Raw genomic sequence first — 19,908 nt, 5'->3', positions numbered from 1 at the left:
ACCGCAAAGGATCAGGCTAATGGAGCTAGCCCAGACAGTGCTAAGTCCATGCATGTAAGCTAACAATAACAAAGATCGCACAAAACGTCATGCTGGTGGAAAAGTGCAAGCTTATTTCTCCAATAAAGCGTCTACCGCTTTCTCAAGTAAATCAAATCATCAAATCTTGCCATTCATTCTGGAAGCAAGATGATGGTGTAGACTCAGGGAATGCAAGTGACGTCACAGCAGAGCAAGTCAAGTTTGCATTATACTTTTGTGATATGGCATACCCTCAATATTGGGGATAGAGCAAGTCAATGTCTATGCTTAACATACAGTGAATTCCACATATTTGTAGTTTGTAGTGGTTAGCATGCTATGGTACTTTGTTGCTAGTTTGTGTGATGAATTCAAAGCGATGCTGAGGACCTCTTTGGTGCTATTCTTACCCCTGCGGCAGAGGGGTCTTTTGCTCGCACAGTTTAGGCCTGACGTGTTCATGACATTCTCAGCTGCTTCTGTCTGTGCGTCATTGTGTTACGACTGGAGCTTTTGGGAGAGAGTTAGCTTCCTGACAACGGGTGGATTCCTACATCTAACAAAAACTGACCCAAGGGACGAAAGAGCTGACTTTTGAGAGATTTATTTAAATTTGTGAGGTCAGTATTTTGTGTAAGTTAACATGGACTTCTTCTTCAAAAGACCATCAATAGAAAAAATGTCATTATTTACCAAGCCAGACCAGTGCTGCTGAGGCTGGATCAGAAACTTGTTCTTTCATATTGTCGGAGTGGTAAATAAGAAATCATTTTTCTATTGTAAGCTTTGTTATGTGACCCATTTGCCGTGGCCTAACGTACCAGTGTGCCTTCTACCTGACGGCGTTATTGAAATGATAACGCTGTGAAAATGGCTCATGTCAAGTACTCCGCCGCTGCGCAAATGCTCGTTTCCTTAACAGCTGTGACATTTGCAGCATGTCTTTGTCTCCGCTGCATTTGTTTCTACCTGTTGTGTTGACATTTCTCGCCATTTGAAGCGCGCAGTGATCAACCTTTGCGCTGACTAAATAAAAGATTCTGTGGCTTTGGGAAGTTGGTTAGAACAGGAGTTAAATGACCAATGAATTACTTTTGGGATTTGATTTCAGAATTTTTGGATCATACAAAGTCTCTTCTGTTGTTGGCCCAAAACTGGGAAACGCTCTCTACCTCATGTGTTAATATTAAATGTGATTAAATAAACAAACAGGTCGGGATGGTGGGAACAAAACCAAAAAGGATATTGAATGGCATATCTATTCTCAGTTGCTAACATTCAATGGTCACTCTGACAGAGCTCAAGTTATTCTGAGGAAATGGGAGAACCTTACACCGCGTTCCAAATTATTATGCAAATTGTATTTCAGTGCCATAAAATATTTTTTTCAATGAAACTCATGGATGGTATTGAGTCTCTGGGCTCATTGAATCACTGACATCAATCTCAGACGCCTGTGATGATTAGTTGTCAGGTTAAGCCCAGTTAAGGGAAAAACTACTGAAAAAGGAAGTTCCACATTATTGAACAGGCCACCATTTTCAAGCAATAAGGGAAAGAAAAAGGTTCTCTCTGCTGATGAAAAGCGTGAAATAGTTGAATGCCTTGGACTAGGTATGAAAACCTTCAATATTTCACGAAAGATCAAGCATAATCTTCGTACTGTTAAGAGATTTGTGATTGATTCAGAGCAGACACGGGTTTGAACAGATAAAGGCACAATATGGACAGTTTCTGCCAGACAAACACATCAGATTAAGAGAACAGCTGCAACAAAGCAGCAAACAGGTATTTGAAGCTGTTGGTGCCTCTGGAGTCCCCCGAACATCAAGGTGTAGGACCCTCCAGAGGCTGCAGTTGTGCATGAACCGTCTATCCGGCCTCCTCTAAACTGTTCATTGAATGCTCATGAACCGAAACGGCTGCAGTGGCTCAGAAATATAAGACTCATTTTCAAACAGTCTTGTTCACTGACGAGTGCCGTGTAACCCTGGATGGTCCAGATGGATGGAGTAGTGAATGGTTGGTGGACAGCGGAGAAACATCCGGTTTAGATCTTCAATCCGAGAACCAGGCTGTTTAAATACACATGCAATCGATAACACGCGGTGTTTTAAATCGTGGTGAAAGGTGAAAGGTTGTGCAATGGGCACTTGTTATAGCCCTTCTTATGCCTATACCTGGGGAAATAGGAAGAGGACTTCATCTTCAACGCTGAGCTGAACAGATTTTTTAAGTATACTGTTTGGTGGGGACGATATCGTGATGATGTCTGTTTATTTTGGGTCTGAATAGTTACCAGCTCAGTCTCCCTGCAAAACACATGGCTTTGACCTAAACCTAGTGGCTCATACAACTGTAACCACTGTAGTAACATTCATCAAACTAAAACCTTCTTGTTCTTGGACTTTCATTCAGACAAGACACATTGTATAAAGCTGTAAAAACTGTAAAACTACATTTGTCATCTACAGGCTGGTGCGCTACAGCTGTAAAGCGCTGCTAACCTCAACTACCCAATGGCCTGATATTTTGGGGGTTTCCATAACAGCAACCCAGCTAGTCTTCAAGCACATGGAATAGCTCATATACACTATACAAAAAGGATTTTGCTTGAAAAAACTGAAAGAACGAGAGACCTATTGGATTTATACTCTGCAAGCCATAAATTGTTGATGTTAATTTACTTGTGGATGTGAGGCGACCTGGACCGCCTAGGAAATAAAATGCATTATATTATTATTATTATAAAACATCTTGGACATATTGAAGTATATCGTGATTTTATTGTGCTCTGGGCCGGTATTCTCACACCCACCTAGTGTTGGTTCTGAGTGTATGCAAGCACAGGTCACCTCCTATCTGCTCACTCTTCTTCTTACAGGTGGAGGAACCCTATTGGTGGGTTTCTTGTATATAGCCCACTTGGTGTTCTTTTAAGTCTGATTGTCCCCCCTGAAGAAGGCCGTGTAGGCTGAAACACTATGTTTGTCCATTTAGATATGCCATGAAAATAAAGGCATTTTAACTTCACCAGAGAGTGTCTTGGTTTCTCTGTTTTTTTAATGACTTTCCCTGCTCCAAAGAGCACCTCTGGTTTTTCATCACACTCTGTGGATGTCAGGAAGCGCATCTCCCTTCCAGACAGACTGAACAAGAGACTGAACAAGGAAACCTCGGCTCAATTATGAAGAGACGTGTCTTTGGAAGCAAGCTGTTGACCTGTTTATTTTTAATCACTTTGTGGGCTTTGATTTCCAGGAAAAGTTATGTCCTAACATTGAAAAGGTAATTTTTATTCATTAAAAATATTTTATGTATCATTGGAAAAATCAATCAATCTGAATTTAATGTTATTGTGGCCCCTATGTTTGACCCAAAAACCTCGTGCTTCAGATCTGCTTCTATTATGTGCATACTGTATTGGCCAGTAAAAGGTTAACCTTATGAGGTCCATGCCCCACCATCTACAACATTGCCGACATTTGGACATAACTTGAATGAAACGTTAAAGAGACTTGCAGTCTCTCTTGTGTCGGAAACTAGATTTGAGAAAAGTCTGATGTATAAAGTACAATGTTGCACTACAGTTAACAGTTCAAACTAGATCTTAACTTAAGGATTAGGTTCAGTATTTCTTGGACATGCCATGCATTTGGGCAAGTTTGACTAAAACTAAACGCCCTAAAAACACAATTCTTTTATATCTTTAAAAACACAGCTCTACTTCTGCAATTTAAATTATTTTTTAATGTCTTAACATCTTTATTGTATCCTATTTATGCTTTTTTAATTATTTATTATTTTTAGTTGAATGACTGGTTTGGTATCACTTGATTTGATTTGATTTATTCATTGCCATATACTGTCGATCTTGTGTGCAGCACTTAAAGGAATAGGCCACCGTTTTTATATACTAAAATATGTTCTTACCTCACTTTAGTCGAGTTAATATATCCCCGTCTGGTCTTTGTCCGTGCGCTCTGCCAGGCAAACGGAGCACATACGCAGCCTCTCCCACATGTCACATAGCTCCAAAAAAGCTCACGATAGAAGCTACCAAGCTCTTCCACGTGTTCCCTATTTAAATAAAGTTACGTGAAGTGTTTTCATGCGAAGTATATTTACACAGAAATGTAACATGTCGATTTTATAAGCAAATAAAAAGGGGGACTATATTGTGAGGCGTAATGATACGAGGAGTAAAACGTCCGCGCAGTAACTCCTAAAGGTTATTGACGGAAGTGAGCGGGGGAAGTCTTTATGAGTTACTACGCGGACGCTGTGCTCCTCGTATCATTACGCCTCACAATATAGTCCCCCTTTTTATTTGCTTATAAAATCGACATGTTTCATTTCTGTGTAAATATACTTCGCATGAAAACACTTCACGTAACTTTATTTAAATAGGGAACTCGTGGAAGAGCTTGGTAGCTTCTATCGTGAGCTTTTTCGGAGCTATGTGACATGTTGGAGAGGCTGCGTATGTAATCCGTTTGCCTGGCAGAGCGCACGGACAAAGACCAGACGGGGATATATTAACACGTCTAAAGTGAGGTAAGAAGATATCTTAGTATTTAAAAACGGTGGCCTATTCCTTTAAGTGCTATATAAATAAAGTGGACTGGATTGGATTGCTTGACAAATATGTGTTGAATATTTGTAAAATGCACAGTGCCTCTCGAAAGTACTAATACACCTTGAACTTTTGTTCATGTTTACAACTATAACCATAAAGATTATATTTTGATTTTTTGTTACAAAAAGTTCACACACAACATGACATTTTAGCCCATTCCTCTTTACAAAACAACTCAAGCTCTGTCAAATTAGAAGGAGAGCGTTTGTGAACAGCAGTTTTCAGATCTTTCCACAGATTTTCAATAGGATAGGTCGGGACTTTGACTGGGCCATTTTAGCACATTAATGTGTTTTTTTTTTTAACCATTCCATTGTAGATTTATCTTTGTGTTTAGGGTCATTGTCCTGATGGAAGGTGAATCTCCGCCCCAGCCCCAGTTCTCTTGCTGACTCCAGTAGGTTTTCCTCCAAAATGTCACTGTATTTGGCTCCATCCATCTTCACAACTATGTACTGTAATACACTCCGACCATTGCTCTGAGGCCCTCACAGAACAGCTGTAATTATACTGAGAGTAGATTACACACAGGTGGCCTCTATTTAACCGTTAGGCCAAGGTGTGAACATTCTGCAGTCATTAGGAATGTTATAAAGGCAAATTAATGCACTCAGAAAAATGCTGTATGAATACTTATGCACGCCCCACTTTTCACTTTTCTATTTTTTGAAAAATAACAGAATCATGTATCATTTTGCTTTCACTTCACAGTTGTCTGTTACTTGTGTGTGAACTTTCAGTAAAAAATTCTAAGTAAAATCTTTATGTTGATGGCAACAGTGACAAGCGTCTGACTTCTATAAGCTCCCGGGGCCTGACGTTGCTCTAGGGTTTTCTGTTTTTTTTTTTAGAAGGTTTATCAGCCAACTCTACTTGTGTCTTTGTTCATTTAGCCCCATTCACACACCAGCGACTCAACATACAACCAACGTGACGCCTGTTGACAAGACCTGCACAGCCTGCAAGTGAGGGCAAGAATTAATTTATTTAATCTATTTGCTAAGTTAGTTAACTCAACATGTGTTTGGGTGACCTTTTATGAGAGAGATGAGATGAGATGGTACTTTATTGATCTCACAGATGGAGAAATTGCATATATATTATCAGACCTTTCCTTATTTTTGGTACAGAGTGTTGTTGTTGTTATTATTTATACTTTATCCCACTTTAGCCCACTCATCAATACAGTTCTGAAGGACTATGCTCTCAACTGGACAAAAAATGAAGGAAATTACCAGAAATTCAGGTAACAACTCATTAAATACTTGGAAATATCTAGGCATTGACATTTAGTAATGTATAATGTATAAACAAGTTATGTAAAAGTAATTCACCTGCAAACCAAGCATAAAAATATCTGAACTTGTGCTGGCACAGAGGATAAAGACTAAATAAAGCTAAACTACGAAAGCTGTTAGCAAAAAGATCATTTCTAACAGAGGCAAGTTGAGCCCTGACATGATCAGAACTAGTCTGATTTAAATGTGAGCACCACCTCATGACATCAGCAGGTGGTGCTTTATTCAGTTGAACAGTTTATTTGTTTATTTGTTTATTTATTTAGATCCCCATTAGCTACTAAATAAAGCAGCTATTCTTCCTGGGGTCTTAACAATTTTAAACAAATATTAACATCAACAACAGTGACTCTGTTTAATGTTTTGATTCTTCTTTGCTCATCACCAACTGCAATGGTTTTCAAAAAGTTGTTTTGACCCAGATCAACACTCCTTTGGGAACAAAGATTGTGTATGATGGACAAAAGCATAATCGTAGAGTTAATGAAGATCTTTTCAACAATTTCCCAAAGGTGGGAGGCACTGGCCACAAATTGTCTGCTGCTCTCAATGTTAATTCACAGTAATTTTCTTGATTGCGAGGTCAATAAAGGCTTATCTTATCTTAGCTTATCTAATCTTATGCTGCATCCAGACTAGAGGTCAACCGATATAATGGGCCCATATATGGAAAAGATTCTGCCATTTACGGCTGCTTTATTCAGGCACTTGTGTTGCCGCCCCTGCTTCTGCAGGACCCACTGCTCCTCCTCTTATCGGACTCACTGGATAGCAGTGAGTCATGTGAAAGGCTGATCAAAGACCCATTCCGATCATTTCTATCAAATGTTGCATGGGCTGTGATTTAATGTTTAAATGTGTTTTGAGAGGAACTGTAAAACTTTGTTCAAACACTTCAGCATGTTTGTCTGTTACATTACTTTGGCCTCAGTCCACAGCATGATTCTGCTTTTTATGATTCCACTGACAGTAGTCAATAATTTGTCATAAAGAGTAACTAGGGTAGAGTTCAGACTTCACATACTTGCTGCGGATATTTCTCTTATCAAAAACTTTACTGAGATGAACTTAATAACTAGCAGTAGCTAAACACTCACTGAACTTGCTCAACAGTCGGTGTGAACCAGCATTAAGTAACCTATATGTATTGGCACAAAAGGAAAAAGAACATGCAGTTGGAAGAAATGTAATAATTTGGTTAGTGGTTTCTTGGAGAGAGCAGATCACATATACTGTTTGTATGTTTTAGGAGTCACCATTCTCTGATAAAATTTTGAACACCTGTGCAGTAGTTGGAAATGGGGCCATTTTGGCCAATAGCAGCTGTGGATAGAGATGTGCCGATCGTGTCGAGGCTTCGAAGCGTGTGCCGAGTAATCTAGAGGAGTGTCTATTGAAGCGTGTATCGATGCGTGTGTTGATCACGTGTGTGGTGGCGTTCGAAGCCTCGGGAAGTGGCCGTATCACGTGACTGATTCAGGAAATGATTCGCGGGTTTGAAGCGCGATTCAAAACAAAAGCGACAGTGACATTTTGTGTATTTGGGTTGGACATAAACAAAGTAACACAAGCACATTTTCCATCACAACTCTATAAATTTGCAAATTTAGTCTTTCAGCCCCACCATTTATTGTAAGCACGCAGCATGTTATACATGCGGACCTGTCCCTTTTTAAATCCAGATTAAAGACTCATCTCTTCAAACTTGCTTTTAATACTTAGAGCACACTGAATTGTGTCGAGGTTGTAAGCATTTGGTGTTTTTTTTATTGTTTTTATCTTTCTGTGAAACACTTTGGTCCTCCTGGTGTTGTTGTAAAGTACTATATAAATAAACTTTTACTGATTGATTGATTGATTGATAAATTTCTTGTCCACATGATGGCGTAGTGGAGCAAATAAAGCACCTTGATGCTTCGACCATGTGTGATGCAATTGGCTGTGAGGCTTCAATGCTTCATGGGGCTTCATCTTGCCATCACTAGCTGTGGACAGTCCATAGACTCCGCCCAGTTTATGATCAGGTGAGAATGTTATTAAAACTATGGGCATAATCGGTCCACTGTGTAGGTCTCTGATCTGTGTTGCTTCCTGTTTAGATGTAACCTCCCTCCTTTGGAGAAATGGAGCAAAGATGTGGGAACAAAGACTGGCCTTGTGACGGCAAATCTTCACCAACAAGTGAGTCTTTGGTTCCAATACACTTTAGGTATTCTTATGATCAATAATATTCACAAGATAATATGAAGAAATCAACAAAAAATAATTAATTAATTAATAAAATGCTTGCTAATCAAAAGTTTTTAAAGCATTTATCATCTTTCCTTTAAAAACATTTACATTTTGGATCAGAAGCCACCACATAGCTGATTGGCCTCTGTCATGTATTTAAACTTTAAACCAAAGGAGGTGGGCGGGACTTTTGAAATCCATTGGTATGGGGACAACTGCGTCTCCTATTTTCCTGTTTAATAATTGACATTTTTTGAACCCATTAAGCTAACGTAGGCAAAACCTTCCCTTAACCTGTCTATTATTGCTTTTCAGATACAACTCTATGCAAGGGCACCACCGTACGTTTGTGGATAAAGTCAGTATCTATGGAGATTCTCTCTTGTTTATTTCCGCCTTCTCCTTTGCATTCGGCACTAAAGTGAGCCTGAAAGTCCAACACATTCTGCAAGACTTCAGGAGCCCAATGGAGACGTTCTTTATAAACCCGGACTACCTGAGGAATCTGCACAGCTTCTGGCAATCGCAGGGCCTCAATTTCCATTTCAGAATGACATCTGGCTTGATTATGATTAACTTAGCTGTAGAAATATGTAACAATGTCAACGTGTATGGCTTCTGGCCCTTTGATAATCACCCATTTGGATTTCAGCCTATTACGCACCACAACTACGACAGCATGAAGCCTTCTCGTTTCCATGCTATGTCAGCGGAGTTTGCCTATTTGGTAAAACTGCACAATCAGGGGGTGCTCAGGCTTCAGGTGGGAGAATGCCTTCCACAGTAATGGAAACGTCCAATAATTTTGTTTTTATTTGGGACTAATCGCTACCATTACTGTGACATGACTTTCCGAGATCTGTGAGGTTGATTTGATCTTAAAGTTCATAAGTTCATTTAATTCAGGTGTACATTTAATACTAGCAAATCTGAGTAATCATTCTGTCTCAAAACACTCACTTCTCCACCTGCTGACATCACAAGGTGGTAGGGATGGGCGATACCACATTTTTTGGAATCGATACGATACCGATACTTTTGGGGTCTTTTTTGTCAATACCGATACCGATACTGGTCATTTCATATGGGTGAATGTATTTCAATTAATATACATTTCTAAAACTGGTTATTTTATATAATTAATTGGTCCATTAAAATTATATTACTTTAACTGGTTAATTAAACAATGTTAATGTGAAATTAAAAACATAAACAACATTTAAAATGAATACTTAAATGACAAACAGAACCTAAACCAGAATGATATGACTGGCTCAGTTCAATCCTTTGCTGTTGTGGACTGTTTTGGCTCAGAACAAAGAAATAAATCATCCTTTTGTGTTGATAATTGCTGCCCCGCCTTCCTTTTACATATGCAAATTAGTATCAATACTTTTTGCCTAATATCGATACTTAAAAAGTAGCCGTTTGGTATCGATATATCGATACTTTGGTATCGATCCGCCCATCCCTACAAGGTGGTCACAGCTTCACCAGGCATGAACAATTCAGTGCTGATGGCTCCAATTTAACACATGTCTTACAGCAGCTGTTGCCTTTGGTCTCATTTTAGCTAACTTAACAAGTCTGCTTGTTGTCCATACATTATTCTGTTTCAGTATTGACACCTGACTAAAACATAAAGGACTTGTTGCACATGGTAAGGTCTGTGTTGGTTGGTTCCCATGACCTCTTTGAACCAGTTTAACCAGTGCCGTCAATTGGTCAGGTGTGTCGTTATTTGGATAATTTGGCAGAACGCATATTGATTTATATGTCACTAGAATAATAAGATTTACGTCATGACTCAATAAAAACATGCTGGACTTTGATGGGCGGTAAATAAATAATCCTTGGCTTTAATCTTCCGCAGTGATGGCACTTAGGCTATGCTACGTTCATACCGCACGCTTCTCAAGCATCAAAATTGGGCCCAAAGCCCAAAGTTGGACGCTTGTGCTTATAGAAGTCAGACGGTTGTCACTGAGTGTCTGACTGAGTGTTGTTTTCGCAGGATTGATCTGAGCTAGCAGCTGGAAAGCAGCTTGGTTAGCCAACTCCGGATGCTAACCATGCTAAGATCGGCTACAGTCAATTGTTGACGAAACATGTGCAATAAATTACAAAATCAACACGCCCAGCTCCGTGTGGGAGCTTTATGTAGATGGTGTTTTATTGACTTTATTAGTGCGCATTTCTCGTTTCATTTCTTGATTTGTGTCTTTGTAAAAGCTAAATGCTGTAGCTCTGGTTCACAACATGATGAAGCTAATCCTCCATGACTGTTTATATCTGTGGTGGCTCTGCTCCTACGTCACTGTTGGGGAAAAGCCCCTGATTGGTCGATGCGCCAACTCTAGCCTCAGTTTCATCCGAGGCACTGGACGTGTGACAAAAGCTTGAAATCTCAAAACGCGCAGCGTCCAATGCGCAAAACACTTCAAAATGCACCACACAAGAGGCACAGGTCGCGCCGTGGGATCTCATATATTATATTTTGCGTATAAACTTGACACTTTGGACACATTCGCAGTGAACGTGCCACTATGCTGCAACTTTAGACTCATTTTGATGAAAGATCACTTCACTTTCTGCTTTAGTAATGCATTCAATCAATTAAAAAATACATACATTTAAATGTTGTTTGTTTTGTTTTTTGACACAAGTAATGAAACGAAATCACTCAAATTGGTTTGAATTGAAATGTTTTCAACCACTGAGCTATGATATAATGATTTTAGCTATTAGATTATCTCTTGGAATGGCTGAAAAGCTGAAAACCTCCTGACTGTGTGTGACTGCTCCAAGACCTTCATTAAAGCAGTACTAAGTAACTCTTCCCCCTAGAGGCCATAAGCGTAACTGCAGGTGTAGTAGCAAGTTACGATTTTTTAACTTATTAATTGTCTTGGAGAGTAAATACTACGCTGACAGGAAAGGCGAAGGGAGAGAGGGTTACTGTGCATCCAATTATAAAATGGAAACATTTTTTTTCACTCAAACTTGGCTGTAAATACTGTTTAAAGTGACGTTAGCCCGCAGTTAGCTTTGCCCGTTAGCCTGTTAGCTTCTTCTTCGTGATTCTATTAGTGTGTATTGCTTTCTCCGGTCCGGTGGCAGTCAAATTGCAAACATGGTTTTCTGTCCAGAGACACCAGGGGGAGATGAAAGACCCTCCAATCATCCCATAAACACTTCTATTACCCCCACAGGCACTACGGAAAGGATTTATTAAGGTAAACACGTTACTTAGTACTGCTTTAAAGCAAATAAACAATATATCAGCTACAGTTCCCAAAGAGCAGTTGGTGCAATTGATGCATGACTCACTTGTTGCTGGGAAGATTGAGTGGACAGGCACAGGGTTGACAGTCGGTAGGTGAGCCCCAGGTGGCGTTACCATAGTAACCAGGTAGACAGGTGTCACAGAATGGGCCAGTGGTGTCGTCCAAGCAGCCCTTCAACAGCGCAAAAGGGGTGTCAGTTTAGAATGGCACAAGATCCTCACTTTACAACTTCTACTACAGTATTAGTACAAGGTCAAAATACATCTACTCATAGTATAACACTATGTTTATGGTAAAACGTAAGGCAAAAAAACAGCTTTGCAATTAAAAATATATAACAAGACTCTCATGTATTACTCTCAGCCGTTATGTATTCTAATGGGACTCCTCTTTGCTCATTTCAGAAGGTAAAGCTTAATGGCCGTGGGGCTACTCAAATATAATTAGTGCTCATTACCTTATTAACATAATGCACCGGCACAACACAGCGCATGACGTTTGTCGATACATTTATTTATAAAACCCAAATAAAGGTGTCACATACAATTATGATCAAGCAGATTCAGTGGAGCCAACAATGCAGGAGGTCAAAGTTAATTATATGGTTCAGGAGAAACTAAAAGGAGTGTTACTATGGAGACCCAATACATACGTATCTTATATGGGTAGCTAATTTACTTATGAAAGAGTGTATTCTTTTACTACATTATGTTCTGCCAATCCCGTAAATGTAGAAAAGCACTGCACCGGGTCCAACATTCAAATACTGAGCTAAAAGAGTGCAGCACATGTGGTATGTTTGCAATGCACCCAGAAGAGCGACTGAGTAGCGGACAAACAGACAGACACACTTTCTCCGCTTCATTCTGGCCTTTTCTGAGATAAATAAGACGAGGAGTTCCGCGTAACGTGAACCGATACATCACTAGCAAAAGTCGAAGAAATGAAACGGCCAGAGAGGAAGTCTGACAGGGAACCAGTGGGCGGAGCATTTCACAAGTTACACATGTTTGACCCGGAGGACATTTGAGAACAGGGAAGATGATGAAAAAAGAGAACTACCACTTTCTTTGGATTATATGGCTGTATGGACAGCAGCAAATGCACGAGTGAGGCAGGAAGCTGGGGTCTGAGATTAAAGGTAAGATTAATGTGACTTTGATTTTTGTACCATCTATTTGGTCAATGTATAGGTCCCAAAGTGAGACAATGAAATGTGCACCAATTGTTACATTCATTCTGATTTTTTACAATTAAATACAACCTATAGGCTTCACTATGCATTTAGATTGATAGACATTTGCTGCACTGACTGGTAACCAATGGTCTCAAGTTTCAGTCAGTCAAACTATAACCCATAGATTTTTTTTAGCTATTTTTTTTTAGCTTGTCTGCCTTTCTGCTGTGACTGCGGAAGGGTGAAACGCCGAGGGTTGTGGGATATCGTGATGCCTGTACGTCTGTCTAGCTCTGCCTGGGTTCCTCCTCATCAATAATGAAACATAACGCAAGTGTAATACAAGTGCAGGTGTGAGGTTGTTTGGTCTGACAGAAAGTGACAGCTTGAGCCTGGGGCAGAGAGAAAGTGAACTGGCCTCTACGTGCAGGTCAGTTGATAGCCACTAGAGGGAGAGTACAAACGGCCTGATAACACAATCACATTTTTTAAATTATTATTTTTAACACAATTTCAGTTATTACACATGATCCTAACCATTTGTCAAGATTATTGAGGTTAAAGAAAACAACAAAAGAAGTCCATTAGCTGATGACCCCAAAGTCTGGAGTACCACTTTCTTTTTCACCCAGAATTCTGACTTTTGGTCGTGCTGAAATTAATGTAAAGTCTGAAAACTGGACACATCTGTTGTTAAAAATATCAAGGACAAATCACCTACCAACTGGATTTGCTGCAATTGGATCTATTTTACAAAATATTTTTTCGGGCTTTACTGATCCATAAAAGAAAGATCCATTCTTGTTTTTTGAGTGTTATTTCATACATGATATAGAGCATCTCTGTGAATCAGTAGCAATACCAGCAGTACTTGCACTTACCAGACAGTGTCCAGTGACCTCATCACACTGAGAGCTGTGTCCGTAACACTGACAAGCTTCACAAAAGCCATTGTACAGGACTCCGTTCACTCTGCGAAATCCACTGGCACATGACTGGAACACAAAAACACACTTGTACGTCCAATAAACTAACAATACTGTATATTTAGAGAATGCATGAAACTGTAAAGTGACACAGTATATGAGACAGGGAATATTTGTGTGATGAGGCACTGATCATGAATGAAGGTGGTATGTTTTTAATGCAAATATCAAAGCTGTTGAGAATATACAAAATAGAAATTGAATACTAAAATAGAAGTTTTAAAAACTTAAGAGCAAAAGGAAAAACACATTGTATAGGAATTGTACTTCTACACTATACTCATAGTCAAACCACCTTGATAATGGCCGAGCTGGTCTGATCTCAGAAGCTTAGCAGGGCTGAGCTTGGTTAGTAGTAGAACCGGCATGGCACAGGTATAAACACGTAGTCGTATAACCATAGGCCAACTACGATATACTGAATGTGTTAGACAATTATACTCTCAATTTTCTAACTACTGACATATATACCACACATTTTAGCATTTAATTTTGTGTAAGTTCTCAGTCATCCAGACGCTTTCCCTTGTTGTAATAATAATTCAATAGTCAATGGCCGTTAAGAATTGAAAATGTTTCATCTCTCATTCAAGAAGCATCCTCATCTTTTTTTCAGATTGAAGTGGGGTGAGACTCAGGTTCAGATTATTATTGGGACTATTGAAAAATAGTTTTTTTTTTTCTTCTTTGTTGCTCTCATCAGCCACCCTTGTCATAAGGCTCCTTTCTGTCTCTCCCTCCAGCCTGCAGTGTGTGTACTGCGCATCGCTGTGTGGGCTGCTGTTTACCTCACAGGAAGTTCCAGAGAAACCTGGAGGACAGGAGCACATCTCCACGGCTGAGGCTGTCCTCTCTCCGCGCGCTGATGGATTAGCCACCTCCATGGAGAACAGGTGCAGCCTACACACAAGGAAAACACTGTCAGCGCTGGAGAACGGCTTCAAGGCATCAGATAATATGGTGCTTTCCACACGTCATAAACTATACCTGTAGACAGCAGTGGGCTCGGTGCTGTAGGAGGCGCGGACCATCACTTTGGTAACATTGGCCAAAACGGAGAGAAAGTCCCGCCGGCTGATTGGCTGAGCCGTCTCGGAATGCAGGAAGTGCTCAGGGATGAGGGCGACCTCTTGGGTGACGGGTGAGGAGGGGTAAACCGGCAGGCCGAACCTTCCTCGGGTGATCCTCATTCCACCACCCTGGGAATAATAGAAATAAGAAACACAGACTTTTACTATCAATCATCAAAAAAATACAGCAATTTTAGACATGTGTTATGTTGCCCCTTCATACTGTAAAATCAACTCAAATGGAGATATGTCTGTTGTAAAATGTTAGGTTCTTACCTGCGTAACTTTACTCATGATTGACAAACTAAAAATTACAGGGGACAGGGACAAACCTTCCTTATTGTGAGTCAAAACATTGTCAGTACATCTCCACAGCGCAATCTAATCCTGTGGAGTGTGCATTCTTAGGCTTTTAAAAATGAACAAAACACATGGGAAAATTTACTTTTTACTTTGGAGAATTTTAACCTCTTAACCCCCACCTGAACTGAGCACCTTTTCTCCAGTTTGGCTTTACCCACATCAAAGCGCTTCTTGAAAAAAAAAGTGTCAAATAGCATCGAAAAAAAGCGCAACCAAAAACTGACAAAAACGTGACTAATAAGTGATGAAAAAGCAACAAAAAAGCCACAAATAAGCAACAAAAGAGTGTCAAAAACATGCCGGAAAACTGAACAGTAACACAATAAAACAGTGACAAAAGAGAGACAGTAGTTTGCAGTACAATTCACATTGTTTGAACAGTCCCTCTGATATATTCTATCCTCATCTTTCTCCAAAAGTTACCTAATTTTTCTCATAACAACAGGAACTTTCTTTCAGTATCTCCACACGTTAAATATAATCTCCGTCAAAGTCAACAGTTATGGGCTAAATCGAGTGCGTCTCAATGGCGCGTCATTAGTTAGAGAGCTTCACTCGATATTGACGTTTTTGTGAAGGGGCCCAATGCAAAGTGAATTGAGCTTATGAAGGCCCTCATATCTTTGTCTCCCTCTTGTTGAACGCGGATCAATGGGATGTAGCGGCTAACGCGGGCTGACAACTACTGATGGAGGGGAAGAGCGCGCCAGACAGCTTAGCATGCCAATAATGTAAACTAATAGGAATACAGAGAGAAAGGGAAAAAGGATTGAGGAGAAAACAGACAAAGTCACCTCAAAGGGAATTGTTTTTTATTTAATCGGAGCATGAGGAATGAGCCAGAGCAGTCCATTCGTTTTTGTAGCTTTCCTTGTGGTAATCAGGCCTAAAAAGAGAGAGAGAGAGAGAGAGAAGCGGCTGATTTCCCTCGCCGATGTCCTTGTCAATGATAGAGGAAAAGCTAGTTACAAAGAACCACGTTAAAAGACTATATTGAGGGGTTTTATGGAGATGTTCGAACTCGACTTGAGGATGAGGAAACACATAAGTGAGTGTGACCTAGCCCAATAAAATGGATGTTATTGCAGTCTTACTTAACCTCTCAGAAGCCGGTAATACAAACTACTCACTACTGAGCTGTATTTTAAGGCCAGAGATCATTTTCTTAAACGTGAGACCATTGAATTAGTGTTTGCTATTTTCAACCTTCATGTCGGTTGGATTCTGATTATAAAAACTGTAGTATTCCTTATTGTATTGGCAGTGAACAGAAGATACTAAATACTTCGGAGATGATTACACTTTCTTCGCGATGTCGTGGCGCAGACAGTAAACAGAGAGACAAAGCCGTGTATAAAGGGGGTTATAGGGAGACAGTGAGGAGTGAATAGGAGACTGACAGTGCGTAGGAGGATTATTATTGTCATCATTCGGAGAGGCTTTCTGTTGACAACAAGAGCGGCACTTGTCCAAGGCCTCCTCCTGCTTCCATCTCCTCCCAGTCTGTCCATCGCACATCACGGAGGCTTTAAATATCCCACACTAAAGACTAAATCACTGCAGAGGGCTCCTGTACTTACTTTTCTACTTGTTTCTTGTGGATTCTCACTATTGTCTTATATTAAGCATGTCAGTCTTAATTAAAAAAGAAAAACAACATACTTATTATACAGACTTCATTATTCTTATTAATTTATTCAGGCAGCATATGCATTAATTAAAAAAAAAAGTTTATTAGATTATGGATGCAATGCAACAAGACTGTATAAAGGATGATTGTCCAAAAAAAAAAAAAAAATCTAAATATCAAGTGAGAATCATATAAAAAAGTATAAGCTGAGTTGAGTAAACTGTACGTTTTATAACTCAAGTCGCTGGGTCAAACTATTTTTTTTTTTATTAGAAAGACTGAGGTCAGCAAGAAATGTCCCGATCTTTACAGACTGTTCTCCAAAGGTTACACTGAGAATTAAAACGTCAGTTGCGCAGCACATTTTACTGTGTGTCATGATATAGGTGCCACTGTCTGCCACGAGGTGCAAAAGGTCAAGAGGCCTTAAGAGAGGCACAAGAAGGAAAGAAATCAACTCAAATTTGGCCAATAGGAATCATCAACTTACAGACATGTGATTTTCAAGTGATGGCTGTACAGAAATAAATGTGTTCAGATGTGATTTTCCAATCCAAATGGTTGCAATGCAGCTGCCATTTTCAGGTAATAAGTTCTCTGTAAAAAAAATAACAAAACGTCCAAATGTTGTTGAAGAGATTAAAATAAGGCTACATAACACAAGCTGGAGGGCTCTTCAAACCAATGGGGAGGAAAGTGCTCTTTGGTCCTCATGGCAGGGAGCTGACATTGCTGCAATACCACCCCCTGGTGGCCAAAGGCAACTCCATAATATATTTTGTGAACAGGATTTCAAAGGAGACTTGGCACCTTCCAATCACTGCTCAAAAGTCTGGCTCCAAAAACTTTATTTTTGTCTTAAAAATGCTGTGACGCCACGCTGTTTTTGTGCTGTAGAATAAAAATGTTCTATCCTGAGTCTTTGATTGACAGGCTCTGAAGCACTGTGGAGGCTCGTAGTTGCTTCGCCCGCCCTTTTCGCCTTTTAAGGAACATGTTCCGTAAGAGGAGCAAGGTGCATTACCATAAATGGAGCGCCATGGCTACCATCTATCTCTTAAATCTACTGTATGATTCAAACTCAGCCAGGAACACCACGACCACGTCTATTTCTAAAAACACACTTTTTCTGGTTTCTTTTTAAAAGACACTAGGTTGGAACAAACAAAAGCTGTTCAATTACCTTACGCGTTTCGACGGACAAGGAACCACTTCCGTCTTCGTCAGAGGCGTCTCCCGACGTGTATGATGCGTCTCTTATTGGGAAAGTTGTAGTTCCCAGGCGTGGCCACACTGACATAAGCAATAAACCTGTCAGTGTGGCCACGCCTTCCGCCGTGTGCTGGTTAGTGGAGAAGTGCGTCCCATGTGTGCGCCAGGGTGAAGGCGCCCTCATCTCTGTTGATGGATCTTATTCCTCGCTTTCTGATCTCTATGGCCTCCCGGATCCAGCGCTTGTATTTGTGCTCTTCTGTGCCCACGATCCTCGCCCCCTCCCAGTCCATGATATGATTTTCCCTTTTGCAGTGGTCTGATATTGCGGATTTGAGGTTTTCTTGTGTGGCCTTTTGTTTTATTGCTCTGGTTAATTGTCCCGCTGTCTCCTTTTCGCACTCCTTTTGATGTTCCCGTTTGCGTGTGTTGAAAGTCCGTCCTGTTTCACCAATGTATGTTTTATTGCAAGTTTTGCATGGAATTTCGTAGATTACGTTGCATTTTTGATCGGGTTGAATTTTGTCCTTGGGGTGTACGAGTAACTGTCTTAACTTGGTGTGTGGTTTGATTATTGCGTTGATGTTGTGCTTTTTGAAAGCTCTTGTTATTTTTTCCGTGACTCCTCGCAGGTAAGGTAGTGTGACCATGTCTCTATTTTTTCCTTCTGCTGTTCTGGGTGGTTTTTTGTCCTTTTCTTGTTTTTTGTGTTTATTCTTGACCTGCTGTCTCCCCTTCTGTATGGCCCATTTCGGGTATTGGCATTGTTTTAGCGCCTGTGTGATGTGTCTCTCCTCTTTGATTCTATCCTCGCCATCTGTGATTATATTGATTCGTTCGAATAATGTCCTGACTACTGAAAGTTTGTGCGCAATGGGGTGCTCTGATGTCCATAGTAAATATTGATCCGTGTGTGTGGGCTTTCTGTAGACTGTAGTTTTGAGACTGCCGTCCTGTTTGCGGTGGATGCTGACGTCCAAAAATGATATTTTCCCCTCCTTCTCCTCCTCACATGTGACTTTTATGTTACCGGTGGCGTCTATTGTGTTTAAATGCTCCGTTAGTTCCTGTGCATGTCCCTGTTTTATTTTTTCCAGAATGTCGTCTACATACCGCTTCCAGAGCGTTGGTTTGCAATCCTGCGAGGCCGTTTTTATTGCTCTCCCCTCGAAATCCTCCATGAAAAAATTGCTCATGACTGCAGATATGGGATCCCCCATAGCAAATCCCTCCTTCTGTCTGTATATCGTGCCCTTGTACTGAAAATATGTCGATTTCGCTATGAAAGTCAGAAGTTCCATGATCTCTATTACTGCCAGATTTGTGCGTTTCTTTAGTGTCCGGTCTTTTTTTAATCTCTCCTGTACTATATGTAGTGTTACGTCCACGGGTGTTTTTGTGAACAATGATACTACATCATGTGAGATGAGTATTTCGTCTCCTTCTATTTTTATGCTTTCTAGTTCCTGGGCCAATTCCTTCGAGTTTTTGCAGTGTTGTGGAGTGTTTCCAAGGAGGGGCTTGATGATTTTTACTAATGCCTTTGATAAATTATATGTAACAGACCCCGTGCTATCCACTATGGGGCGGAGAGGGGTGTCCCTCTTATGGATTTTTGGAGTGCCATAAATACGTGGGGTTATGTTAGCTGTTGGGACGAAACTATTGTAAACCTGCGTGGTTATTTTTCCCGATTCTGCCAGCGGTTTTAGAAGAGCCTTGAGCGCCCTTTTTTTCTCTTCTGTGGGGTTTTTCCGTATGATCTCATATGTGTTTTTATCTTGCAATAATGCTTCCATTTGCTTTTCATATTTTTCTGTGTCCATTACGACTGTGGTCCTGCCTTTGTCCGCTGGAATGATCGTGATTGTGTTGTCCTTTTTTAGAGTATTGATTGCTCTCCTTTCCTCTTTGGTGATATTGCTGCGTGGGGCTTTCGTTGTTTTTAAAATTCCTGCGACTGCGTTGCGTAGTTCTGCTTTTTTGCCCGGGT

The 19,908-nt window shown here is 40.3% G+C and overlaps 2 protein-coding genes across 2 annotated transcripts in view; one reads left to right on the top strand and one right to left on the bottom strand.

Moving 5' to 3' along the window:
- The window catches only part of lama2 (laminin, alpha 2), a 183,564-nt gene that overhangs the window by 80,356 nt on the left and 83,300 nt on the right, over positions 1–19,908 (bottom strand). The window contains exons 16-19 of the mRNA XM_079572620.1: positions 14,628–14,839; positions 14,429–14,540; positions 13,536–13,649; positions 11,521–11,648 (exon numbers count right to left, since the gene is read on the bottom strand). Of these exons, the coding sequence (XP_079428746.1) occupies positions 11,521–11,648; positions 13,536–13,649; positions 14,429–14,540; positions 14,628–14,839 (566 nt within the window). The remainder of the gene's footprint in view (positions 1–11,520; positions 11,649–13,535; positions 13,650–14,428; positions 14,541–14,627; positions 14,840–19,908) is intronic.
- Positions 7,918–10,210, top strand: LOC306975057 (uncharacterized protein; the record flags this gene model as incomplete). Its single annotated transcript, XM_079572476.1, has 4 exons — positions 7,918–7,982; positions 8,058–8,139; positions 8,843–8,953; positions 10,205–10,210. 4 exons carry the CDS (start codon positions 7,918–7,920, stop codon positions 10,208–10,210), a joined length of 264 nt encoding a protein of 87 aa, XP_079428602.1.

This window comes from Gobius niger, assembly GCF_951799975.1.
Source record: "Gobius niger genome assembly, chromosome: 15".
NCBI classification, from domain to species: domain Eukaryota; kingdom Metazoa; phylum Chordata; class Actinopteri; order Gobiiformes; family Gobiidae; genus Gobius; species Gobius niger.
This window is presented reverse-complemented; position numbering and strand designations above follow the sequence as displayed.